The 27,893-nt window shown below is 45.9% G+C and overlaps 1 protein-coding gene across 7 annotated transcripts in view; it reads right to left on the reverse strand.

Annotated features, from left to right (window-relative positions):
- The window catches only part of SEC24C (SEC24 homolog C, COPII coat complex component), a 647,635-nt gene that overhangs the window by 39,752 nt on the left and 579,990 nt on the right, over positions 1-27,893 (reverse strand). For 3 of the 7 annotated variants that reach the window (XM_075072850.1, XM_075072852.1, XM_075072851.1), the window contains exons 2-9: positions 25,856-26,058; positions 21,646-21,732; positions 19,133-19,274; positions 15,503-15,678; positions 13,480-13,941; positions 8,338-8,468; positions 5,846-5,914; positions 3,869-3,980 (exon numbers count right to left, since the gene is read on the reverse strand). In XM_075072850.1, the coding sequence (XP_074928951.1) occupies positions 3,869-3,980; positions 5,846-5,914; positions 8,338-8,468; positions 13,480-13,941; positions 15,503-15,678; positions 19,133-19,274; positions 21,646-21,732; positions 25,856-26,030 (1,354 nt within the window). In that variant the 5' untranslated portion in view covers positions 26,031-26,058. The remainder of the gene's footprint in view (positions 1-3,868; positions 3,981-5,845; positions 5,915-8,337; positions 8,469-13,479; positions 13,942-15,502; positions 15,679-19,132; positions 19,275-21,645; positions 21,733-25,855; positions 26,059-27,893) is intronic. The other 4 variants (XM_075072849.1, XM_075072854.1, XM_075072853.1 and 1 more) reach the window with 4 other exon arrangements.

Below are 27,893 nucleotides of genomic sequence, written 5' to 3' on the forward strand. Positions count from 1 at the left end.
GCGGGAACGGAGGGAAGGCATAGAGCAGCCGGTGCTTCCACGACATGAGGAATGCGTCCGAGATTGATCCCGGTGAAAGACCCTGGAAGGAGCAGAACGCTTGGCATTTCCTGTTCGTGCAAGAGGTGAACAGGTCTATGTGGGGAAAGCCCCACTTCTGGAAGACCGAATGAACAACATCTGGTCTTATCGACCATTCGTGGCAGAGGAAGGATCTGCTCAGCTGATCTGCTAGAGTGTTCTGAACCCCTGGGAGAAAGGACGCTACCAGGTCTATTGAGTAGGCTATGCATAAGTCCCAGAGTTGGATGGCCTCCTGAGAGAGGGGGGAAGATCGAGTCCCTCCCTGTTTGTTGATATAATACATGGCCGTTGTGTTGTCTGTAAACACTGAGACACAACGGCAGTGTAGATGCTGCTGGAATGTCTGGCACGCCAGGCGGAACGCTCTCAGCTCTCGGACATTTATGTGAAGCGTCAGCTCCTTGGTGACCAAAGGCCCTGGGTACGAAGATGTCCGAGGTGAGCCCCCCATCCGAGACATGACACGTCTGTCATCAGGGACAGTGAGGGTTGTGGCGGATGGAACGGTAATCCTGCACATACCAGGGAGTGTGTTAGCCACCAGTGGAGGGAGCGTAGGGTGCTCGGGGGAATGGTGACTATTGTGTCTATCGGGTCCCTGCCCGGATGGTAGACCGAGTTGAGCCACGTTTGGAGGGGTCGGAGGCGGAGCCTGGCATATTTGGTCACATAAATACAGGCAGCTATGTGACCTAGGAGACCGAGACAGGTGTGAGCCGAGGTCGTCGGGAAGTTCTGCAGACCTCGAATGATTGTTGCCATTGCCTGGAATCGCGGCTGGGGTAGGTAGGCCTTGGCTAGATTGGAGTCCAGGGTAGCTCCTATGAAGTCTAGCCTTTGTGTGGGGACCAGTGTGGATTTCTCCACATTGAGCATCAGGCCTAAGCATGTGAATAGGTCCCCGACAGTGTCCGTATGCTGTCTGATCTGTGTCTCGGAGGTCCCTCTGATGAGTCAGTCGTCTAGATACGGGAATACATGAATCCGACGTCGGCGGAGGTGTGCAGCGACTATGGCCATGCACTTTGTAAACACCCTTGGGGCCGTGGAGAGGCCAAAGGGGAGGACCGTGAACTGGAAGTGCTGGTGGTTGGCTACAAAACGAAGGTACCTCCTGTGCGGAGGAAAAATGGCGATGTGAAAGTACGCGTCCTTCATATCAAGGGCAGCATACCAGTCTCCAGGATCCAAGGACGAGATAATGGTCCCTAGGGAGACCATGCGGAACTTCAACTTTATCATGAACTTGTTGAGGCCTCGCAGGTCTAGGATGGGCCTGCGGCTCCTTTTGACTTGGGGAATCAGAAAGTACCAGAAGTAAAACCCTTTGCCCGTCTCATTTTGCGGCACCTCTTCTATTGCTCCTATAGCGAGGAGCGTCTGCACCTCTTGTCGGAGGAACTGGTCGTGAGAGGGGTCCCTGAAGAGGGACCAGGTGGGAGGGTGGGAAGGCGGGGATGAAACAAATTGGAGGCGATATCCTTGTTTCACAGTGCGTAGGACCCAGAGGTCTGACGTCAATTGGGACCACGCCAGGAGGAAGTAGGAGAGGCGGTTGGAGAAGGGAGGAAAAGGATCCTGTCCTGAAACTGGTACGCCGTCCTCGGGCATACCTTCAAAAGGTAGGCCCCGCTGGTGGTTTTGAGGAGCCATGGTTTTGGGCCCCTTGGGGGTCTGGACTGATGTCTACGGCCACCCTGCCCGCGCCGTCTACTAAAGTCTTGCCTGTGTCTGGGCACAAAGTATGGGCAGCGAGTCTGGGGACAGAAAGGTCTGCGTTGGGTCACAGGTGTATGCATGCCCAAGGAGCGCATGATGACCCTGTTGTCTTTCAAGCTTTGTAGCCTGGGGTCAGTCTTCTCTGAGAACAGACCCTTACCTCGAAGGGTAAGTCCTGGATGGTATATTGTAATTCAGGAGGTAAGTTGGACACCTGTAGCCATGAGATGCGTCTCATGGTGATACGGAGGCCAGAGTTCTGGCTGCTGAGTCGGCCGCATCTAGAGAAGCCTGGAGGGAGGTTCTGGCCACCTTTTTCCCCTTCCTCTAGGAATGCAGCGAATTCCTGTCGGGAGTCCGGGGGGAGTAGCTCTGTATATCTACCCACCTCTGCCCAGGTGTTGTAGCTATAACGGCTCAGTAGAGCCTGCTGATTTGCCACCCGGAGCTGTAGGGCGCCTGCCGAATACACCTTGCGGCCGAGTAGGTCCATTCGCCTAGCCTCCTTTGACTTTGGGGCTGGCGCCTGTTGGCCATGGTCGCTCCTCTCGTTGACCATGATTGGACAACCAGCGGAGGAGGGTGGACATATAGATACTCGTACCCCGAGGGGTACCATGTATTTGCGCTCGAACCCCTTTGCCGTAGGGGAGATGGAGGCTGGGGACTGCCATAGGTGTCTGCATTAGCCTGGATGGTCCTGATAAAGGGCAAAGCCACCCTAGTGGGGCATCTGCCAACAGGATGCTCACTACAGGGTCCTCGACCTCCGGGACCTCCTCACCTGGAGGTTCATGTTGAGCGCCACTCTCCTGAGGAGGTCCTGATGGGCTCTTAGGTCCTGTGCTGCTGCAGCTGTCTGTGCCGCTGCCTGAGTGCCTGGCTCCTTATATAGGACCCCTAATCAGGTAAGCCCCGCCCCCAACTCAGGGCTCAGCCTCGCTCCCAGCACACTGCTCCAGTGGCACCGGGGAACCTGGTGGGTGGAGTAGTGGTTCCTACGTCCTGGGTGGAGAACGACGAGTAACTGTGGCCTCTGGTGCTCGGTGCTCTGATGAAGTGGAGCGGGCCGGAACTAGCGGCGCACCTTGGGCCTGGTGGTACACCCAAGGTGACCAAAAGGACCACTGGTGAGGTCCTGGGTCCTGAGACCGGGCTTCTTGAAACACTCCGGTGGGCACATCGGAATCGCGGTCTTGGCCATAGTAACTGTCCGCGTGGGAGGACACCGACGTATGCCTGGATGGCCATGGAGGAGTGGAGAAGCCTTGTGCGGATGTTCCAACGGACCTGGCTCCCCTCGGTATCCAGGAGCGGTGCCGGGATACATAATCGGTACTGGGATCGAGAGCGGGACCTGCGACCAGATTGGTGCCAGGAGGTCAACCAAGATCTCGAGTCCTGGCATTGTGAATGGCTTTGGGAGGCATGGTGCCTGGAGCGGTGCCGTGGGTAATGAGCTGGTGAACGAGAGTCCAACTGGTGCCGTGAGTCTGACCGGTGCCGTGTGGCAGAACGGTGCCAGGACTGCGAATGGCGTCAAAAGTGATAACTACAAGTAGCTAGGGAAGTGGAGGTCAGCTATGCCGCACTCCACTGTTCCAACGACCGACACGGGCGGTAAGAAGAAACTGAAGGGTGGCTGGGGTATATATTCGGTGCCATAGCAGTGCCACTCCAGGGGGCGCCCAGCCGACCCACCGAGTGTTGCTAGGGTAAAAAGTCTTCCAACAAATGTGCACACAGCGCGTGCTCACCTAACTGGAATGGATATGAGCAATCACTTGAAGAAGAAGTGTCAATTGTTTTTACTTGTTGATTAGTTTTAGGTGGACAAAACATCCAATGGAGCCCAAGTTAGGGCTCTACTCATTTCACTTGTGACCTGAAACAGAATTTGAACTCAGGCCTCTATTGGTAAAAAGCTAGTGCATTGGCCCGTGCATCACAAAGGGAACATTCCTCAGACTTCTCCATTAAGAATGTCTGACAATAATGTAATTGGATCTCTAGCAATGTGCTTTTTTGGGAGGACGACTTACGGAGGGAGTGAACAGTATTTTACCTTGATCTTTCACCAGAAAATTGGTAGTAACGAGGGGTGGGACCTGCCCTCTAACTCCAGTGATGAATGGTTCTGATCCACGGTTATTTCTGTCATCTTCAATTACTTGGATCTAGAATGAAAGCAGCATGTTAGCCACAGCAGGCTCCATTTCAAGAAGACACGGGTGGGGGAAAACAGAATCTGGAGTTACAAAGCAGTTAGGCAGGGACTAGGACAGACATTACTAGCTCTAAGATCTGAGAAGCCTAGACCTAGTTTAAGCTTTACCAAGCGGTCAGCTCTTATTGTTTACAAATTGGGAATAAGACAAGAGATGGGTTTATTTCAACAACAAAAAACACACATATTTTAACCCCCCTTCCCAGTTTTCCGTTTTAATTATTTTGAAGATTGGAATGTTTTACATTTGAAGATCTGATCTGGACTCACTTAAAGCAAAATTTGGCCCAAGAAAATAATTTCTAACAGTAGTCTGCTCCCCGGTATACTCTGTTGTAACTACAGTCACAGCCAGATCTCTCTAGCAGCTTTGTTTTAGATTCTAAATATCTTTCAGCTTGCACTTCCTTTTTTGCCTGCCTTTTCTTTCTAAGCTGTTAAGTTTGCAGTATTTTCACAAAGTGAAGCTGTTCCACTGTATATCTGACTAGACTCTGACCTAAAGTATTATGAAAACTCAGAAGGAATTTGCTCACTTCTACATATTGCTCACTCTAGTTCATACTTTGAGCTTTTGGGACAGAGGCCAGTCTGCAACTCAGACTGTTGCAGATCATTCAAGCTGAGCTGGACAGGATGGTAATAGTGTTAAATCCACTAGTTACGGTGATAAACTTGCTTAAAAGAATACGTCTAATTAGAGATTATGCATTATGAAGTTCAACAGCACTTTTGCATTAAAAGTATCCACTGAACTCTGCCACAGAACGGGAGATTATAGAAAGATTTAGCCCCTGCAACTACCTGTTCATTACCAATGCCAAATCCAGTTTAGGCATTAATCTAGCACTGATCCTACTGGATGATCCATTCCCCCCAAATTATATCCCTCAATTTGAAACCTATTTTAACATGCAGAGTGTTATACAGCAGAGTTCTTGTTACCCTTATACAGTATATGTTCTAAATTATGCAAGTGGCATGCTCAACCACAGAATCAGACAGTGATCATTCCAGGAAAAATCTCTTCTCAAAACTCTACAGACTCACTGAAGTTGGTGTCATCACTGATTAGATACGAGTCATGTGACCAACTTTAGCCAATCACCAGTAAATCAAAAATGATATTGGGGTAATAGAAAAATCTAATCCACCATTTTCCTCCAATCCAAAAGGTAGATACTTTTCATTTTAAAAAGATTCTCAAGGCACATTTCTAATTTTAAAATTTAACATTTTAATTTTTAACAGTGGCATAGGATCACAGATGATGAAAGAATGTTCATAGCTCCCCATGTCTCAGAGGAAGTATGCTAAGGGATTCAGACGAGGAATTAGTGTCAAAACAAAACGGTTACTTCAAAAGTGAGACAATGCATCAAACACTGCCCAGTGTTGGCACCTCAAGAATAAACAGTAAACAAAGTCAACTTACACAGGTAGAAAAGACTTCCACTAAGGAACAAAGAGTATGTGCAGACTGCATTTTTCATGTTAGATTCCAGTGGGGACATCTATGATATAGGTAGGTATTTTACTTTTAAGGTCAGACAACGTGGAGGGGAGACATTCTTCATAATCTGCTTCCAAAGTGCTGTCCACTTTCTATTGCCCCTTATTCATGACATAGGAAGCGATTTAATGACCAGCCCCCATGTGGTGTCTATTTTATTCATTTTGATGAGGTAAGCAGAAAGGGGTGGGAAAGAAGGATAAAAGATTAACACTGAAGGGTTAGTAAGGTGAAGTTTATGCCGCAAACATGCACAGGTGATCACCAACACACAGATGACAGAAGACAGACACTGCACTTACTGGGCTAGGAATTGCATCTGGGTCTATTCTGTGCCTGGGTTTCTGCTGGGGTGGCAGCTCACTGAGTTGCTTTTGGGTTTTTTTGTTTTTTTTTTTTAAAGTAATAGAGTGCCACAAAAAGAAAAACAAAGAAAGAGTAATAAAACAAAAAGTAACAGTGTTACTTCTCTCTGCCAAATTTTATAGCACTGGAGTTAGATATATACATTTGTACAATCATGCAACAAGAGGAAAAGAACTCATCTGCTTCCTTACTACACATTAATCCCAGAATCTGTCTTGCCATTGAACTGTTCTTGGGTTCTGAGCATTATGTTGGCAGAGACAATGGCTCACATGCTTGTTTTGTTAGAATTTGGGGATTCACGCTTTGAGAACATGCTGCAATGGAGGCACTTGATGCAAGTTTCTTGAGATTTAATTTAGTGGAAGAGGAGAGGAGCAAGCAAAAGGTATAAAAATGCCCCCATTCCTTCCAAAAAGCAAGTCCTGAAACACGCACAAACATCAAATCAAAAACCAGAAAAGCCTAGGACTTCAATACCGTTAGCTAGATCAGGTGGTAACATGAAACCAGATTAAAGGCAGGTATAAAATTAAACTAGTGACTAAAACCATTGCCCTGAAAAAGTTTGTCAGCTTCAGAAGCAATTGTGGTGTTTGGAAACATCAACTCAGCAGAATCAGGAGGACTGGAGGACAAGCCTAAGAGGCTAGTGGTAGGAATTATGAGGGACTGCCATTTCACATTGTTGCTTGTTCTTCAACAAAAAAAACTTCAAAAACAAACAGACTCCCAACGAAAAACTGCAGAACTGGAATTAATTTGCAAACTGGACACCATCAAATTAGGCCTGAATAAAGACTAGGAGTGGATGGGTCACTACAAAACCTAAATTCCCCCTGCTGATATTCTCACCTTCTTTTGAACTGTTTGAAATGAGCCACCTTGATTACATTGGCCTCATTAGCACTACAAAAGTGATTTCCACCCCTTCTTGTCAACTGTTGAAAACAGGCCACTTCCACTTTAATTGAATGGCTCGTTGAGCACTGACCCCCCCACTTGGTAAGGCAACTCCCATCTTTTCATATGCAGTGTATTTATACCTCCCTACTGTATTTTCCACTCCATGCATCTGATGAAGTGGGTTATAGCCCACGAAAGCTTATGCCCAAATAAATTTGTTAGTTTCTAAGGTGCAACAAGGACTCCTTGTTTTTTCTGATACAGACTAACACAGCTACCACTCTGAAACCACTCCCATGCCTGCTTTTTGGAACCTCCCCTCTGTAGAGGATTAAAATTTGAGAAATAGCTCATCCTTCAGCTACTAGTGTCTCACGATTCTGCATAGAATGTTCTTGCCAACAGAGTTAACTAGCTGCTTTGAAGTTACATCTAGGAGGACAGGAAAGACAACACACTTTGGCTATACCTTAAATAACCAAAATATCAGCAGAGCTGGACTAACTGCTATGGCGTTACGTATTCAATCAGTTCCTGTCATGATGGCGTAACAGTACACTTATAATGAATGGCCCATCATACTATAAACAAGTTCTTCAGGCCTTCTCAAATTGAACCATCATTGGTTTCTAAATCAATTGTTTATATCCCTCTTAGAAGCTGGGTAATCTCAGTGTCAGATAGAATTAATGCAGTTTTGGGACCTATGTCAGTCAGTCAACCGTTTCGGACTGAGAAATGGGAGGTTTTCAAAATTTAGGTGACAATTCCCACAGGACATTTGATCATTTTTAAGGCACGTCACGCATTGTGCCTAAACCTGCAGACGTAGGCCCTTTCAAAGAGCCACTAACAGAAAAAACAGCACACAGTGATCAAATTCTGTTCAGAGGGAGTGACAACATGTACTACTTTGATAAATCAGTGTTCACTTGAAACAACCCAAAAGCAGAAGTATGGAGGTAACAAGCTTGTAGTCTAAACAGAGTCATCAAGAGAGGGGATGAAGGTTGCTTCTGAGGAATTCTCCCCTTCCCACATACTAACATGGAACAAAGCAGCACCCTGAAAATAAGTGTTATAAATTCAGAATTTCCAATGCCATAGGGATAATGAGCTGTAGCAAAACTGTACTTATATAGCAGCTTCCATCCAAGGTCCCAATATTCTTTACAAACAGTCTCAATGACCATCTGAGGCAGGTAAATATCCCATTTTTGCAAGCAGAGAAACAAAGGGAGAGAGGGGCTCAGTATTGTGTTCAAGACCACACGAAATCAGTGATGGAGTTGGGAACAGAACTCAGATGTCCTACACCCAGTTCCATGCCCTAATCACTAGACAATACTGTTTCTGGTAAACCAGAGGTTATATTCTCAGAACCTCTCCGTTCATGGGCAGAAGTATGAAGAACAAAGTCAACACATAGAGCGTTGGGACCTGTTTTTGGCATCCATCAGTTTGATTTATAAGATGATGTTTTATGGGGAAGTTCATGTTGGTGAGAACTGAATTAACTTACAGGGCTAGGAATGGAATCCGGATCCAAGCGTTTTGGCGGGGGAAGTGGTGCAGGTTGACTCCCGTAATTTGGTGTTCCTGGATAAGCGCTGCCATAGTTTGGTTGTGGGCCCCTAACCTGTCCAAAGGAACCTGAAAAAGAGACAACAGAATAAAAGCATATCTAATTGTTCTGTATTTGTACAGCGCCTTGCACAACGGGGTCTTGGGTCCATGGCTAGGGCTCCTTGGAGCTACTTTAATACAAATAATACTGAACACTTCCTTTCTTAACCAGTTTTTCTAGTTACCTTAATCCAAAAATGGACAGCTACCTGCCCTTCACATAATTAGGATGGAAGAGATTTATCAAAATTCTTCAGTTGTAATCTGTGTCTCTAGCAGAGTAGTCCAGATTTAATAGTGATTTACATAATCCATTTTTGGAACCTGTTTCAGAAATGAGAAGAACTGGTCCTTTACCTACTCCCTTAATGGGTTAAATCTGCATTAAAGCCTCTATGAAAACACAGGCTATGCTGCAGATCTGGCTAATATAAACTATGACCAAAGCAGTCCAGTACCCCATACTGCACCAACAAAATAAAGAAATACCGACAGAAACGTGTCAGACAGTTTTTGTGTTGCCTGAGATTAGCACAGATTAAAACTCTGCTATTCTGATTTGTTTAGTTTTTGAATTGCATGCATTTATTTCACTTTGCTTTATACTTTATTAACGGAAATGCCTGGGGTGGTACACGGTTACATTGGTTGCAAAAGACACAGAAGGCAATATATACATGATAAAATAGTAGCAGGTACATAGCTCTTACGAAATGGATAGTTCTGCCCAGCGGTGTTCTTAAACACTTGGGCTACGTCTACGCTACCACTTATGTTGGCAAAATTTATGTCTCTCAGGAATCTGGAAAAAAAACTATCCCCCCTGACCGACATGCTTCACCAGCATAAGTGGTAGTGTGCACAGCGCAATGTCAGTGGGTGAGCTTCAATGGCTGACATAGCTACCGCCGCTCATTGGGGGTGGTTTTATTATGTTGATGGGAGAGCTCTCTCACGCCGGCATAGAGTGGCTACACGAGCGATCTTACAGTGGCGCAGCTGCATCAATACAGCTGTGCCAGCTCACTAGTGTAGATATAGCCTAAGTGACATGGCCAATAATTCACCTAGCCGACTGTAAAATGCTGCAGGGAATTTCTTCCTAATCCTTGCAGCTAGCTATCAATCAACATTAAGGGTCACAATCATTCAGCGCTTTCATTCAGAAGAAAATGTAATAGATATTAATGAATTCATCCTCACCACCACCCCTGCAATGAAGAAGCGTACTTCAAAGGGATAAAGTAACTTGATAACAGAGAGAGCTTCAGTCAGGGTTAGAGCTCAGACGCACCTCACTCTAAACCCCATGATCAGCAACTATACCACTCTACAATGCAGTGATCAACAGCAGGCAACATAACAGGATGAGAAGTGTGGATCTTGTGTTTAAAATACTTCTTTTCATGAGTTCTAAATTTACTGCTCTTTAGTTCACCAAGGCAGACAAATCAAGGCATAAGGAGATGGAAGAAGGAAGCGATAGAAGGTGGGAGAGTAGAAATCCATTCTCAATGTTGCAAACCTTTCCATAAACATGCAGGGTGTGCACATTTTAATCCCCAAGCACTGATATTTAATTTTTGTAAATTCCCTACTTCTGAATATAGGAGAAAGCAAAGTCAACTTTACCAACCAAAGCAGAATATATTTAATTTGAATTGGAAAAAAACTCTTTAGGGCAGGGGACCATACTTTATTCTTGTAAAGAACAATGCAAACGTATGGTGCTAAACAGTAAGCAATAATTTTGTACCAATGCAAGCCAGAATAATTTTTTTCTAATTCAATTTAATTTAGCACCTCCATTGACAGAGAAGCATGGAGTAAACACTAAATGTCCATTAGGGATACATCCACCAGGGTGATCTCAGGACTCTCCTCTAAACTCCGAGCAAGCTACAGGGAACATTTTAGTGAAAAAATGCACCCAAGAGACCAACGGACACACATCAGGAACCAGATTTCAGATCTTGCACCTAAAATTCAGACAATGAATTCACATGCTTCAGCAGTGCAGAAAGATAATAAAATCATATAAGATTAGGGTTGGAAGAGACCTCAGGTCATCCAGTCTAACCCCCTGCTCCAAGCAGGACCAAACCCAACTAAATTATCCCAGCCAAGGCTCTCTCAAGCAGGGCCTTAAAAGCCTCCCAAGGATGGAGATTTCACCACCTCCCTAGGTAACCCATTCCAGTGCTTCACCACCCCCCTGGTGACATAGTGTTTCCTAATATCCAACCTAGACCTCCCCCACTGCAACTTGAGACCATTGTTCCTTGTTCTGTCATCTACCACCAAGAACAGCCGAGCTCCATCCTCTTTGGAACCCCGCTTCAGATATTTGAAGGCTGCTATCAAATCCCCCCTCACTTGTCTCTTCTGCAGACTAAATAAGCCCAGTTCCCTAAGCCTCTCCTCATAAATCATGTGCCCCAGCCCCCTAATTATTTTTGCTGCCCTCCGCTGGACTATCTCCAGTTTGTCCACATCCCTCCTGTAGTTAGGGGCCCAAAACTGGATGCAATACTCCAGATGGGGCCTCACCAGTGCCAAACAGAGGGGGATAATCATTTCCTTTGATCTGCTGGCAACACTCCTACTAATGCAGCCCAATATGCCATTAGCCTTCTTAGCAAGAAGGGCACACTGTTGACTCACATCCATTTTCTTGTCCCAGGGCCTTTTCTGTACAACTGCTGCTTAGCCAGTTGGTCCTTAGCCTGTAGCAGTGCATGGGATTCTTCTGTCCCAAGTATAAGATCCTGCATTGTTCTTGTTGAACCTCATCAGATTTCTTTTGGCCCAATCCTTCAATTTGTCTAGGTCACTCTGGACACTATCCCTACTCTTCATCATCTCTACCTCTGCCCCCAGCTACTGTCATCCACGAACTTGCTGAAAGTGCAATCCATCCCACCATCCAGATCATTAATGAAGATATTGAACAGACCCAGCCCCAGGATAGACCGCAGGGGCACTCTCCTTGATACCGGCTGCCAACTAGACATTGAGTCATTGATCACTACCCAGTGAGCCCGACTAGTCAGCTTTCTATCCACCTTATAGTCCATTCATCCAATACATACTTTAACTTGCTGGCAAGAATACTGTGGGAGACCATATCAAAAGCTTTGCTAAAGTCAAGATATATCACATCCATCGCTTTCCCCATATCCACAGAGCCAGTTCTCTCATCATAGAAGGCAATCAGGTTGATCAGGCATGACTTGCCCTTGGTGAATTCATGTTGACTGTTCTGATCACCCTCCTCTCCTCCAAGTGCTTAAAAACGGATTCTTTGAGGACCTGAGCCATGACTTTTCCAGGGACTGAGGTGAGGCTAACTGATCTGTAGTTCCCCAGATTCTCCTTTCTAAAGATGGGCACGTTTGCCTTTTTCCAGTCATGCAGGACACATCCCCAGGTTGCCATGAGTTTAAAAGATAGTGGCCAGTGGCTCTGCAATCATATCAGCCAATTCCCTCAGCAACCTCAGATTCATTGAGCTGGATCCATGGACTTGTGCATGCTCAGCTTTTCTAAATGGTCCTTAATCTGGTCTTTCACCACTGAGGGCTGCTCACTTCCTCCCTATGCTATGCTGCCCAGTGCAGCAGTCTGAGGGCTGACCTTGTCTGTGAAGATGGAGGCAAAAAAAAGCAGTGATTACTTCCAGTTTTTTCCACATGACCTGTCACAAGGTTGCCTCCTGCATTGATTAAAGGTCCCACACTTTCCCTGATCATATTCTTTTTGCTAACATACCTGTAGAATCCCTTCTTGTTACCCTTCACATCCCTTGCTAGCTGCAACTCCAATTGTGCTTTGGCCTTCCTGATTATACCCCTGCATGCTCAAGCAATACAGTAACTCCTCACTCAACACTGTAGTTATGTTCCTGAAAAATGCAACTTTAAGTGAAACAATGTTAAACAAATCCAAATTTCCCATAAGATTTAATGTAAATACAGGGGGTTAGGTTCCAAAGAAATATTTCTGGGGCAGACAAAAGACATTATATACTGTACAGTACTGTACTGTGGTGGGGAGGTGCCCTGGCTTACCCCCTGAGGCTCAGGGCTGGGGGCAGGATCTGGGAGGGCGCTCGGGGTTGGGTGTGGAAGGAGGCTCAGGGCTGGGGCAGGCAAAAGGTGCAGAGCACTTACCTGAGGCAGCTCCTGTTTGGTGCAGGGGGGGTGCAGGTGGCTCTGGGAGCCATGATTCTGGGAGCTGCCGCCCCCACCACCCCAGGCCAGGCAGGACCAACCGGAACGCAGGGGCTTTAGGGGCTGCAGAGCCCTGGGCTAAGGGGGCCCCAGGGCCCTGGCCTGCAGCTCTAAAGCCCCTTTCGGAATGCGGCCCTGCAAGCACGGGCCGGAGGACTCAGGAGGAGCAGGGGCAGCCGCACAACCAGTGACCGGAGAGAAGTGGCACTTTCTGGATTTGAAGGGGGAAGCACCGCTTCTCTCTGGCTGTCCTGCAGCCCCTAAAGCCCCTGCGTTCCAGCTGGCCCTGCTTGCTGGAGGGGGAGGGGGGCAGCTTCCCTGCTCGTTCCCTCCCTCCCTCCCTTCCTAGAAAGTCCTAAGCAGGCAGGGGAAGTGCTGGGAGGGAGGGAGGGTGGAAGGGAGGGGGAGGAAGCAGAATAGAGAAACTTGTGCAATGCTCCCTGCTAAAGTCAGCCAAACGACGTTACAAGGGAGCATGGCACAACTTTATATGAGTATGTTCCCTAATGGAGCAGTGATGTAACTTCGAAACAACGTTAAGCGGGAGGATGGTAAGTGAGGAGTTACTGTATTTTTATATTCCTCCCTAGTCATCTGTCTAAGTTTCCACTTCTTGTAAGTTTCCTTTTTGTGCTGAAGCTCACCGAAGATCCTGCCTTGTACATACCTAATGCATTTGGAAGAAAGACATTCTCTTACTTCAAGACGACAGTAACTCCTCTGCAACTCAGTAACCAATACCACTGGTTCATTCAGATTGCACATTACCTTACATCAAGTATAGAAGGAGCAACGGGATGACTTACCATTCTGCTGCATTTGGTATCCGGACTGGGAAAGATGTGTGGGAGGAGGTGGTCCCTGGAGGCCAGTCATTGCGGGCCCTGACATGGATGGATGAGGTGGTGGTGAGGACACATGATTAGGCTGGGATGTTGGCAATCCAGTTAGAGCCTGTCCAGGTAATTGTGAGCCTTGCATTGTTGAAGGTCTTGGGGCCCCAGTGGTAGGAGGGTAACTGGAAGGTCCAATCCCTGTGGAGCAGGGAGATGGGACAAAACCCTGGGCTTGAGGGAGGCGCTGGGCTGACAGTGGTGGACAAGAAAAAGCAGGTTGCGCCAGGGAAAGACCCTGAGACAGGCTGGTAGGAGGCAATCCATGGGTCATGGTAACTGGAGGAGGTCCTTGGCTTGAAGGGTAAGATGTGTAGAGACCAGATCCTGTCGCAGTAAAGTTTCCTGAGGCTGGAGGAACTGATGTTGGGGGACCTGATGAGCAGAAAAGTTATTGCCACTATTTGTTTTCACAAAGACAAAAAACACCTGAGTTAAGAGAGCACAAACAAAATCCATGCCCTCTAACCTACCTTGATCTCTACCTCAAACTACACTCTGCTCCTAAATCCAGACAAAAAACCTCAGTGAAAGCCCTTCTGAAACTAGGGTTGGAAAGGTTGAGGAAGATGAAGTTCCTAAAGAGTTCCTGAATCTTGATCACACCTCCCAATGATCTTTGATTCTAGGAACATTTGTAATTCATTTCACGTTGTTTAACATTGTGAGTTTTTTCATTAATGTGAAGGCCCTTATGCAGTGGGTAAAGCCAGATTGAAAAGCTATAGTGAACTGTATCTCCTACCATTGATCCTTCTCCTTGTAAGGCTACGTCTACATAACGGGCCTTGCAGCGGCACAGCTGTACTGCTGTTAAGTCTCCCATGTAGCCGCTCTTTGCCAGCAGGAGAGAGCTCTCCTACCAGCAAATTAAACCACTCCTAACAAGAGGTGTCAGCTATGTCAGCAGGAGACGCTCTCCTGCTGACGCAGCACTGTCCACTTTTGTTGGGGAAACTTATGTTGGTGAAACTTATGTTGGTCAGAGGGTGTTTTTTTCAGAGCCTTGGCCAGCAAAATTTTTACAGACAAAAGTGCTAGCGTAGACAAAGCCTAAAAATGCAAGACAGATGATATCCTTAATGCAAACTTCCAGACTTTTTCCTGTGTGCCAAAATATGTTACTATCTAGAGGTAGTTACACAATACTATTTACATAGTGGGAAATTTGAGAAAGATATTTCCCTAAGTGTAGAATTTGTATACTTAAATCCCACTTGTTTTCTCCTAAAAATAGGAAGTGTAATTACGCTATAGTACAGAATAGGCTTAGCAAAATTGTGTTAACTAAAACAATTCAAGTGCAATAAAAATGTTTATACACAGAGAAGAACTAGTTTCACTGCAATCTCCAACCTTCTGTATACAGGCAGTATCTTCCCAACTATAGCAGCAGGAATGACAACAGAAAAAAGGATGCCTAGGTTCAGCATTTTCTTCTGCAAAAGTCTTCTGATGTTAATTTAGTTTACAAAGCCCCATGAAACTCTTCAGTGCAGAACAATACAGTCTTTCATCCACTTACTGTTCACATAGGTTCAGCACTCTGTCCCTTTGGTAGCTCCAACAGGCTTCCCCTCCCCACCTCTCTTTTTTTGGACCAGGCTCCTGCGCACGTCAAAGTATGTAGAATCTGTAACAACTAGCTGAGAAAATGGTCTATTTCCGTAGTTCCCATCCAGCTAGTGTAGCTGAACAGTAGAACAAGCTACACTTTTCTTCCTTGGTTCCTGCAATCTATTCCCAGGATCACCACATGTAACAGGCTCAGTGCTAAGCTTTCTCAAGTAACTTCCTATCACTATAAGATCTACCTATATACTACCATGACACTCAATATCCAGAAAACACCATCTCTTACTGGAAGAGGGTCACTGCCATACAAAAATGGCTCCACTACCAAAATAAGAACACAGACAGAAAATAATTAACTCACCATAGCCCAGTCCAGCTGGGGGAGGAGCCGAGGTTGAACTGCCTATCTGCATTCCTGCCATGTGATTGGTCAGTTGCTGTGCACTGGTTGGGGGAGGGCCATATTGCTGGAAGGTAGCTGGCTGGCTAATAGGTGTGGGTGCAGTGCCTGGTATGAATGGCTGAGATGCAGAGGGCCTGTGAGGGGAAAAGGAAAGAATACAAACGTTATTAAGAGCGCCCTGTTATGTGAGGAATTATGGTTTTCCATGCTTTACAAACTGTTTGAATGTTCCAACACACACCTTCTTGCTTTCAAGTTCTCACAAAACCTGAGAACTAAGCAGTAAATCACACCTGAAATACAATTAGTTTGCACTTCCTTTAATATTCTGTAACAATTCTGCTATTAAAAATCCAGTGTTACTTACAATATAACTACTCTTATAGATTCACCTTACCAAACACCGTGCTTTTGGTTTTTTCCCATGTTAGGCACAGCACCGTCCTAGAAGTACTGCTGCAGAGTAGTGGCATAGTAACAGTGCTCTGCATTGCCAACTGGGATACCAGCCTTGAACGTCTCAGTCTCACCCTCTCAGTTAGTTTGAGGCTTGAAGAGCTGTCAAGCTAGGGTGGATCAGCCATTTTGGAGGGCAAGTGGGAAAAGGAAGTGCTTAGTGTCAATCAATGGAGATTATTACAGCCAATTAAAATAAATGTTGTCTGACTCCAAAAAGAATCCATGCCCAGACATCCTCTAAAACCTACTGGCATGACAGAGAATGGATGGAGAATCCGTTGAGTTCCAAAGAGACACAAAGAAGCCAGAACGGATATTTAAAAAGTTACTGCCACAAGGATGCAGACAGTGAAGTTTCAAATGGAAGGATGATGAGCTCGACCTAGGACAGAAATTAATGCTACTGTACGAATATAAACATACAGAAGCTGAACCGACTATTAGAGTCTTAAAATGCCTGATGGTATATGACTATTGCAACCTAAGGCAGGCCTGCACAACATGCGGCCTGCAGAGGCTCACTGTGCGGCCCACGGCAGGGAATCAAAGGGCTCTGGGCTGCCCGCAGCCGCAGGGAGCCCTGAGCCCTTTAAATCTCAGCCCTGGCCGGGATTCATAGGGCTCTGGGCTGCCCGCAGCCGCGGGGAGCCCAGAGCCCTTTAAATCCCAGCCGCAGCCGAGAATCAAAGGGCTCTGCGCTGCCGGCAGCGGCGGGGAGCCCAGAGCCCTTTAAATCCCAGTCGCGGCTGGGATTCAAAGGGCTCTAGGCTGCCTGCAGAGATTCCTGGCCGCGGCTGAGATTTAAAGGGCTCAGGGCTCTCCGCGGCTGCAGGCAGCCCAGAGCCCTTTGAATCCTGGCCACAGCTCCAGCGGATGGGCTGGGGCTCCCCTCAGCGGCAGGAGCTCTGGGCCCTTTAAATCCCTGCCCCAGCCCCACAAAGCTCCGGGTTCCCCCAGCTGCCGGAGCCCCGGGCCCTTTAATTTGCCCCTGACAGCTCCCAGACACCTCTTCAGCCGGGAGCCCGTGTTTGATTTAAAATCAAGTATCACCTCCCCACTCCCAACCTTCCTTTTTGGCCCACAGCTGTTTTGGTGAGGCGGCGCTGGGGAAGGAGGGTTTGTTTCTGCAGGGCTAGGCAGTGCTGGGTGGGGTGTTTCCGTGGGGCCAGGAGGTCCTGTGGGGGGGTGTTTCCTCGGGGCCCGGGGTGTTTCGGCCCTCAGCTGTTTTCTTTGGAGTAATGTGGCCCTCGCCGCTTTACGAGTTGTGCAGGCCTGACCTAAGGTTTTTGAGGGGAAGTTTTTGAACAGATTAATAGTAAGTACTGACAACCACTGCGTCCACTGTATTATAGTGTCTATGTCTACAACTTAGGTCTTTCTAGAAGATTTCCAGAGGCAAAGATTGAGACTGTGTAGCAAAATTCTCCCTACTGTGAAATGTTACATGTACTTATTGCATGATAATATGGGAAGACTCTTCCTATGATTAATACTTATAATCCACCCTAGGAAAATAACTAACTTCAGGTCCCGCACAAAGCACTATATTCCCCTTCAACGCAGGAAGGATTTAAAGACAATACAAACAGGTTATAAAAGCCAATGATAAACAGTTTTAATGCGGCAGAAATGATTGCTTAATACAGTCACCAACCGTCAATCACCATCGACTGGTCGATTCTGGGGACTTTCTCAGTCAATCACAACCTCCGGCAGTGCAGCTGGGCTGACACTTGGCCCTACACCACTCCCAGAAGTGGCTTGCATGGCCCTGCACACGGTGTGTGTGTCTCGGTGCGCTGTTCCTGCCTGGAAACACTGCCCCCATAGCTATCATTGCCAGGGAACTGTGGCCAATGGGAGCTGAGGGGGCAGTGTCAGCAGATAGGGGCATCATGCAGAAGATCGTGTCCCCCATCCACTCCCCAGGGGCATGTTGTTCTCTTCTGGGAGTGGCGTGGGGCCAGGGCAGGGCAGGGACTCCGCCTTATCCTTGCTGCGTCACCAACCGGGAGCCACCCGCAATAAGTGACGCCCAGTGGGAGGCTACCCTCCAGCCCACTCCCGGAACCAGGACTCCATACTCTTCTCCTGCACCCTGAACCTCCTCCTACACCCCAGCCCTGAACCCATCCCAGAGCCAGCACCCCAACACACTGCCCCAGCCCAGATCCTCCTCCTGCATCCAAATTCCCTCCCAGAGCTTGGACCCTTCTCCCACTCCTGCACTCCAACGCCCTCCTTTCGGCTCAGCCCCCCTCCCACACTGCAAACCCCTCTGCCCCAACCCAGTGAAAGCGAGTGAGGGTGGGGAGAGCGAGCAACGGGTGTGTGTGTGGCGGGAAATGGAGTGAGCAGGGCCTTGGGGAAGGGGCGGGGAAGATCCTGCATTGTCCTTAAATTCAAGAAGTGATTTGGGGCATAAAAAGGCCGGATAACACTGGCTTAATAAAATAAAAGGGAGGGGGCAGTTACTCCATAAGCTCAGTGATTTACATCTGGATGATTCAAAGTTTGGACTCCTTCCTACTTACTTGTATTTTAAGCCCATGAAATTATTTAAATATGGTCTGCACCCAGGTGTCAATGTTCTCACCTAAAAACCTCAAAGACAACAGCGCTGCTGTCATGAGCAACCCTGACACAGCTAACAAGAGCAGAAAGTTTCAGGAAGTAACATTACAGTTTCAAGCTCATGAGATATTATTCTAAAGGAATTTAAAAAGGGAGGGGGGCAGCTTCTAGCCTGATTTTCAAAGTGGCTGAGAAACTCCTGGCCACATTGATGCCAAAGAAACCGGGTGTGCTCAGAATCTCTGGAAAGTCTGCTCATTGAGTTTCACTGATGTTTTGATTGTATTCCTTTCCCTTTTACATTGTTTCACAAGTGGCAGTAAGACGGAAAAAGAAAAAAAACAACCTGAAGCCAGTTCAAAGCCTCTTTGCTACCGAAAGCACAAGTTAAGAGACCCTAAGTATTTCCCCCCCACTTTTTGGGGGGAGGGGGGGGTTGGGGGGGTAGTGAGGGAAAGGTGTGGGGGAGGGGAAGAAAGTAATATTGTGCTCCAGTAGCTTGATAGATTAAAGGTGTCCAAAGCCTTTCCTATGACTTGCTCTTCTCATAAGTACCTTTGCATCTGGACTGCTGAAGTTGCAACCCCATTCTGTACATCTCCTTGCCCAAACTGACTATACACTGGCTGGCCAGCAGGAACAGGTGCACCAGAGGTTGGTGGGGGTGCTCCAGACGTAGGGGGAGCTCTTAATGTACCTAGGAATACACAGAGAGAAATATTAATTGCATAGATTACCTCATAGAAATCTACCAGTACTGACCAGGTACCCACAAAACTACGAGAAACAAGACTCCATATGCAAGAGAAGATTAATGATTTGTGAACAAAGGCAGTATCTACACTGACCTTTCACCATTGCTGACGCATCAGTGCAGCTCCATTTATAGCAACAGTGAAAGCCCTAGCATGAACAGGATGCCAGCACTTTTGGCCACAGTGTTGTCTACTTCCACTCAGAAGAGGTCTCAATGATATTCGGTTAAGTGTCAGAAGTGGAAGTTCACCGGTGGTAGCATTGACCAAAGAGTCAGCTAAAGACAAGGCCCAAATGTCCATCATCCTTTCAGGAACAGTGGTGTGACCCCCTTTATGCTAGTGGCTAAATTATTTTCAAACCAAAGGAAGGGAAATGGTCAAGTGGGACCTTATGTCAACATTGGGTCTCTTTTCCCATACACACTGGCATATGAAAAGCATTTGCTGAAACCATTTACAAAATTGTTTCCTGGAACTGTATTTTTTGTAATATAACTGGGAACAATATGTCTAAATTGAAGTTTTTGGAAACCAAATAGTGGTTAACAGACTTGTCTCACATGTGTTAGATCAAACTGTTTCAGTTGCAGCGTGGACATAATTGTGCAGCGAAACTAAATCTGTTTTCCCTATCAGTCCTCCAGCACATAGGGCGATGCCAAAGAAGCGTCTGCAGCGTCTACTTCCAAAACAGAATGCACAAGCATAGGTTGGTATGATCACATTGACAAACACACTTATGGATACTTAGTAGCACAATCAAGACAACTAGTCACAAAAAACATGTATTTGTATTATTATACATATGACTAGATGCAGAGGACTTAAAACATAAAATTGCTGTATCAGATCAGATCAGATCACAAGTAGTATCCTGACAGTGGCCAGTACCAGATATTTCATAGTATGCTGCCAGTATCCCCATAATGGAGTTATGAAAAAGTGCCATAGGGGAAGCTATTTTTCAATTCCAGGAAGTTGTTTTTTGCACACAGTTAAGAGGGGCTTATACTCATACATTTTATTCTGCCTATATAAGCATAGTCTTATTTTAATTTACTATGCAGCTGGCTTCACGGATAGTATGGAATAAGTTCTATGAGCTAATTATGACTTATGTGAACAAGTTTTTTCCTTTATAAGTTTTAAATGAGTTGCCAAAATCTCACTGAATGCCCTGTTTGCCTTGCCTCACAATACCAAGAACAAAGGGACATTTAAAATTTACTTTCTATACTATTTGTTTTTTATATACCTCCAATAAGTCACATCTCATTTGGCTCCTCTCTAAACTAAACAGTCCTAAAACTTTTTATCTTTTCTTCCCATACAGAAGTCCCTCCAGGTCTCTAATCGTTTGAGTTGCTTAACTGAGCCCCTTCTATTTCTGCTATATCTTTTTTTGAGATGGGTGACTATTGGCACTTAATTTCATTTAAGAAACTTCAAGACATTTTTGGGGTCTCCTTCCCATAAGGGAACAGTCTCCTTGCAAAATTGTTAGGAACTGTGGGATACAACCTTACCTTGGGCCTGTCCCATGCATCTGAAAAGCATATCTGAACTGATTCCTAGAAGGGGATAGTGGGACTGCTCTAATGTTAGCACAGTTTAAAATGCATGAACACGTGAAATGAAATTTTCAAAGGTGATTTAACTTTGTTGACAGAATGCAAATACATTAACGCTAGTTATGAATGTATTTCTTTAATCGTTTCCTTGCAATTGCTCCAAGAAATCACTGGAAAATATTTACTTTAAAATTGCTCTTGGCCAATATTTTCTGGAAATATTAGTGTCACCGCTAAAGCCCCCTGTCCACCTTTATCCTCAGCTAAAGACATTACCCTTTTGCAATACAGACCCCATTGGGGCATTTCATTTACCATCTACATTGTCCTGGGACCAAAGATTCTTTGACAAAAATCTCAATCTCTCTTTATAGTGAAATTGTTTTAGTGGGTTAGCCCCAATTTTGACCTCATAGTGCCCTAAACTAACAGGACAGACAATCAAACATAGCTGTAGTTCAGTCTAAATCAGGCAATCATCAGGAATTTCTACTAAGACTCTTTCTTTATACCCTGTGCGTGTTTCTGTAGGGCTGCCAGGGAGTAGAACAGTGAGGATACCACCAACCTGCAACTGAGTAGCAAAGTGCGTATTCACCACTTCCTTGAAACAAAATGCTCAGATCAAATGTGAATGAAACAGATTTCACAAAGACACTTAGCAGAGAAACTATTTTTTGCTGTATGGACAGCAGGACGCCAACATAACAAATACTCCCATACAGAAGACACCATTTACCTATGAAGTTAGATGCAAGAGGAGGAGTGTCAGAGTTGAGAGAAACAGGAGAGCCTTTCGAAGGGAACCCCAAGGAAGAAAAGTAACCTGGAAAGACAAAACACACCAGCAAGTAAAGCTGGAGACACAGTACTCAGAAGTTGACAATGCCAGCTGAAGTCAGTTTGCTTTAGAGCAGAGAAACTCATGGAGATGTAGCATGGCTCTATTTGTTATACCCCACAAATCCTGAAATATTCCCTGTACTCTGCTACTCCATATTACTGTGCTATTGTCTATAAAACGTACTACCAATGGGCAACACCTAATCATTGTAGATAGTGCAGGCTTAAATTGTATTGAGCCTGGTCAAAATCAAGTATTCCAGCAGAAACATGGCATTCAGAGAATTCTGTAAGACTGCTTTTCCCAGGAAAAACCTTGTCAGAAAAGCAACCATCTCCTATGAAATATTCATACAAGCTCAGCCCATGGTAGGTTTAGTCCATACTTCACTAACAAGAACTAGTTATTGCTCAGTCAATAGCATGACATCATGTCTTTATCCCACTTACAATGAAAACTAGTAGCATGGCACCTCTTCTACTCTGCTACCAACTGGGACTACCACTACTATAAAAGTCAGATCAGAAAGTGGGATTTCTCCTCTAAAAGCATAGCGTAGCAGTCACCTTTTTTAGATCCTTTGCTACTGTTTTTTAAAATGTAGTCCAAACTGCAATTCTGAAGTTACGTGGTGCTAAATTTCTGCCAGCCCCTTACGATTCTGGACTGGCCTATGGCCTCTACATCATGCAAAGCAAATGAATCCTACCACCATTATGTGATATACACCTTTGTATGTGGTAGCGAGGAGAAGAGATGGCCAGACAGCTGGCCGAAAAAAGGAAGAATGAGAGAAGGAAGTTGGCCAGCTCCAGAAGGTGATGCAAGCAGCAGAGCAAGAGAGAGATTGCTGGGAAAACCACCCTACCTCTTGAATCCTTTTAAAGTTGCCTGCATTTCAAATAATATATATGGCTGCACATTTATCAGGTCCCTGATAATACAACACCAAGTTAAAAAAATTGATAAAGTACTTAACCCTCAGCTGAAGTTTCAGGAATATATGTCAGTGTCAGTAGTTTCATGTCCCTCAGACTAAGGATCCGTTCATCTAATTTAAATTCACTATAACTTCATCTGTACTCCCCTGATGCTGTGTTGCTTGTCCCCCTCCATTATCTCATGTCTGGCAGCCATAGGAACAAATGTCCACTTCTGGATGTTATGTTAATACTCAGAGCATCCTACATTTCTTCTCTCCTCCTCCCCAGTCATAGACAAGCTTTTTAAAAGAACTAGTCAATTTTACGCCAGTGTGAAGTCCTTGACTGGTAGATTAAAGGCTTTGGTCCCTGGAACTATCTGCAAAAGTGGTACAGTACACACAATCAGGTAATTCAAGCATCTTTCACACCATCCCACTAATATGCTTCCACTATAACCTGAGAGAACCACCTCTAAGCAGGACATGGAAAGTAGGCCCCATGCCCCATTTTATCACTGGTCTGATCTTTACTGTAAAATGGTATTCTGGGATTTGGGCCTCTGTCCACTGGGAATACCGAACTCACTGCACTTCGACCAACCAACAGCCATCAGATATTGACACCTTTCAGACACTACTGACCTGAGCTGGTTTTGTTCTGGTGATCTAGACGCAAAAAGGTTCATATTCAATTGCCACCAATTTACTGTGGCATTCAGTATCTTAGATTTTTGCAAATAATATTTTAGCTACATCTGTAATTGAGCAGTGTTTTATTGCTAGTGCAACCAAAACAGAACTCAGCGGAAAGGGGTAAAAATAAAAACAGCCACTGGTTTTGAAAAAAGAAGTACTTTCATGCCTTATAATCACTGTAGTATCAGACAGGAAGCCACTTGGCAGTTTCATTTCATAGACATCAAAAGGGGTGAACAGAGAATATGTTATCTTTCTCTCCCCCAGGACTAACTTCCAGACACTGATTACAGTAAAAAGACAAACATTAAAACTTTCCATAGTGGTTTGTAAGGAGGCGCCCTGGCTCCCCGCCGCACCTGAGGGGGACGAGCCAGAGCAGGCACCTCCGTGGGCGGAGCCAACGCCACCTGTACCCGCCCCCCAGAAGTCAAGGGGCGGGACAGGAAGTATAAAAGCCCGGCCCCAGAGCTCAGTTGCGGGCCGGCTGCCGAAGAGAACAGATGCTGAGGCCCAAGCTCCTGCTGGGCCCAACCTGCCTCGTGCCCGGTATCCGGAGGAGCGCTGGCCGGACCTGCCTCGTGCCCAGTACCCGGAGGACCCCCAGCCTGACCTGCCCCGTGCCCGGTATCCGGAGAAGCGCTGGCCGGACCTGCCTCGTGCCCGGTACCCGGAGGACCCCAGCCTGACCTGCCCTGCGCTTGGTATCCGGAAGAGCACTGGCCGGACCTGCTTCGTGTCCGGTATCCGGAGGACCCCCAACCTGACCTGCCCTGCGCTCACTATCCGGAGGAGCACTGGCCGGACCTGCCTTGTGCCCGGTAGCCGGAGGAACCCCAGCCTGACCGGCCCTGCGCTCGCTATCCGGAGGAGCTGGCGGAGTGTCCTGCCTCCCAGTATCCAGAGGAACCCATGGTCTGGGACCCCCCGAACTACGCCAGCGGGGGCCAGGTAAAGGGAGAGGGGGGAATTGGAAGTAGCCCGGGGGTAGCCGACCCCAGTCTGGCTCCTGGGGACTGTGAACCCATGTCAGTGTGTTGCGGCCTGGACTCCCCACTGACTGCAGCGAACCCTTGTCGCTGCTAGGGCCCCGGGCTGGGACACAGTGGAGTGGGAGGGCCTGTGTCCCCTCTGCCACCCGTCTAAGGGTGGCACATTCCCCCTCTCCTGGGCCTGAGGAGGCCTTCTGTACAGACTGTGTTTGCTCACCCCCTGAGTGCAAGAGCTGAGCTTGAACTATTTGCTGCCCCGCCCTGACCAAGGGCTTGGGCTTAGACTGCATTTGCTCAGCCCGAGTGCAGGAGCTGAGCCTCAACCACTGGCTGCCCACCCTGCCCAAGGGCTGGGCTTTGACCCTGTGCTTGGGCTCGCCTCTATTACCGGGCTCCTCCGTCCCTATACCCTGCCGAGGCATCCCAACGTCGCAGACTGCTGTGTGTAAGGAGGCGCCCTGGCTCCCCGCCGCACCTGAGGGGGACGAGCCCCAGCACGACCGGTTTATACGGTCCCTAACAAAAATTGAACTACCGTCATCTTAGAAGAAGTGATTTCAGTCATGCACACAATGTGTTACACTATTAAAAGGTGAAGGGCTAAGGCTGTCACTGGTTGACATATTAAGTACCTATGCCCAGGGTGACAGAATTTTAGCCCTAGGACTCCAACTCTTTACAAACATTAAAAAGGTAATATTTTCAAATTGTTTTATGAAAAGCAAACTACAAACATGAAAATTAAGCTTCTCTTCTTATTCAGTTTCTTTCCCTCTATCATACTATATAGCAGAGTTGCTCTTTAGTTGCTTACCTGCTGACACTGAATTATTTTGTTAAAATAGCATTTGTTTTGAAGATGGAGAAAAACATGAGACCTGCCTTGCAAACAGATGCAAAATAAAAGCAGATCTAATTTTGACTATCATTAAACAGTATCCATTTAAATTGGTAACATTTATTTATTACACATGTGGCGACAGTATTACCAGTCATTTCACCAACACTACCACAGACTGCATGCCCTTATCTTTCGGGAGCGAGAGTGAGCCACAGGTTTTTTCTGCAGAGGAATATGGAGCTGCCTCAGTCACACAGCCTATTATCAGTCTATTACTGCTCACAACCCAAGCTAAGCATGGAAACTGTCCTGTGCATTCTTGCTCCTGGACCACGTGAGTGGGGAACTATAGAGAACAAGCTGCCTTTGGGCCATCTCAACATTTAATTGGTGGGCTACTAAAAAAGTTTAATACTAATGAGCTGGTCAAATGGCTTCTATGCAACCAAATGATAAGCAACACTGTGAGGCTGCACCACAAGAAAATCCACTTTTTACCTTGACTTCTGAAGAGTTAGCATACAGTATTGTTCATATTAAAGAGAAGTTGTACCATAAAATATTCATTTAGCTAACAGTAGGCCTGGAAAAGCATTCCTAATGCCCTCAAACTCACAGGCTATTAAGTTTCTAAGTCTTGATTAAGAGTACCTTGTGCAGGGGCTGGCTGCTGATATCCTGGCAGCGGACCATTGTAAGTGCCATACTGAGAATGATGAACTCCAGACATTTGCTGCCCTCCATAACCAGACTGTTGATATCCCTGATATCCAGGCTGAGGCTGCCCATAAGGAAGTCCTGTGTGAGTTTGCTGGTTTACACTCATTGTGTTCACATCCCCAAGCTAGTCTCACCTGCAAGGAAAAAAAGAACACAATTAGAAAACAATAGTCCAAAAAGCATCCCTTGCTATGAAAGCAGCTGAGCGGGAGCTGGCCTGTTAATAACCGTGAGATGCTAGAGAAGGAAATGCATTAGTAAGTGTCTCACTTGCCTTCAGGGTGGATAAAAATCAATTTTTTTTTTAATTTAAATTGGATTTTTTTGATAAAATGCTTTTTGAGGAAAAACCTATCTAAAGATAATGCTTCAAAATGCCTCAAACAATACTTAGCATTTCTGTAGCACTGCAAAATTATTAAACCTCACACCACCTATAAAATGAGACAGGTATCCCCCCATTTCAGACAGAGAAACTAAAGGAATACAGGTGTCATGCCCAAGATTAACTAATCACTAGCAGAAATGGAATCAGTAATCAGTAGTTCCTGACTCCCAGCACCTGTGCTCAGTCTGTTAGGTCTTGCTTCCTTGACACAAATGGATGTACACTAATTACCTCAGAGTACAAAGGATTCAGAATAGGGTCAAGATGACATTTTAAAATATACTGGACAGTAATTTAAATCCTAATTATCTCTATAATGAAATAAGTAAATAACATTTAAAATGACAAATGCTCAAAGGAGACTTGAGGCTGAAGCTGAATAAATCTCAAGCTAGGAGAGATGCATGAACAGAGTTACATGAAGGCTAGAACAGGAATAGCAGGGAATGACAGGAATAAGAGCACAGTGCTATGATGGAGTTGCGAGAGGAAGCTTGCAGAAAGGAGGGACTCTTCATTCCTCGCTTTCATGCACATTAAAAATTCACTAACTTTCTCTTAATACAATACAAAGTAGGCAGCACTTCAACACTCTGGTGACAGACACAATACACAAATCAGAGCCAGACATGCTGGTGAAAACTTGCTCCAGAGAGAGCTTGTGGACCATTTCATGCTTGGTTCACAGACAACAGAGGACCCCACTGTTATTTTACATTAATATACTGGTGGAGTTACCTTCTTAGATATACCATATTTGCTACAGGATCTTGTTTACTGCCTTACATTTAAGGTTGCAATAACTTAGTCGTAAGCTGTTGTAAAAAATAGAAGTGCCTGAAAGCCAGAAAATTCAAAGATAAGATCACAGTTACATAAAAATTGCGGAAAGTAGATTTGGATATAGCGAAGAGCTTTAGCTCTGCCCCTCATATCCCTGCCACCCCATTCCCTATCTGTGTGAGGGAGTACCATGTGTGGCCACGGCTACATTAGGAAAAGAGATATTTAAACATGTTTTAGCTAACGTTAAAAATCTAGACAGATGATGCAGATGTAATTTTAACATGCGTTAGCTGGTTGAGGTAAATTCTAATGGAGAATGTAGGGATTACCTCAACCAGATAACATGCTGTAACAGCAACTGTTTTGATTACTCTAGGATTTTGACATGTGTTAGTCAACATGTTTAAATACCTATTATCCTAGTGAAGACAAGGCCTATGACAGCTATCACAGCTTTCTGACATGTTAAATCCAGGGTCCCTAAACTCAACCAGGAAGCCAAGTGACTGGGGAGATCTTAGCCACCATATGTAAAAATGTTTCCTGAGAAGTAACTGTAGTTCTTTGAGTAGAGCATCTGTATAGATACAAATTCTTAAAGATCCATACAGACCATATGCAAAGGAGAACGGAATATTACATCTGCAGTGAAGCTATGACCACAGTATAGTTAGCCTGATCACAATGCTGTAGTAAATTTTAATGTATTTGTGGCTGCTGGGAGTCCACCACTGAGAATGTTAAAGGGATAGAACATTCCCATTTTAGTGCTCGATATGATAAAAACACTAGGTA

Source organism: Chelonoidis abingdonii, chromosome 16 (assembly GCF_003597395.2).
Source record: "Chelonoidis abingdonii isolate Lonesome George chromosome 16, CheloAbing_2.0, whole genome shotgun sequence".
Classification (NCBI taxonomy): domain Eukaryota; kingdom Metazoa; phylum Chordata; order Testudines; family Testudinidae; genus Chelonoidis; species Chelonoidis abingdonii.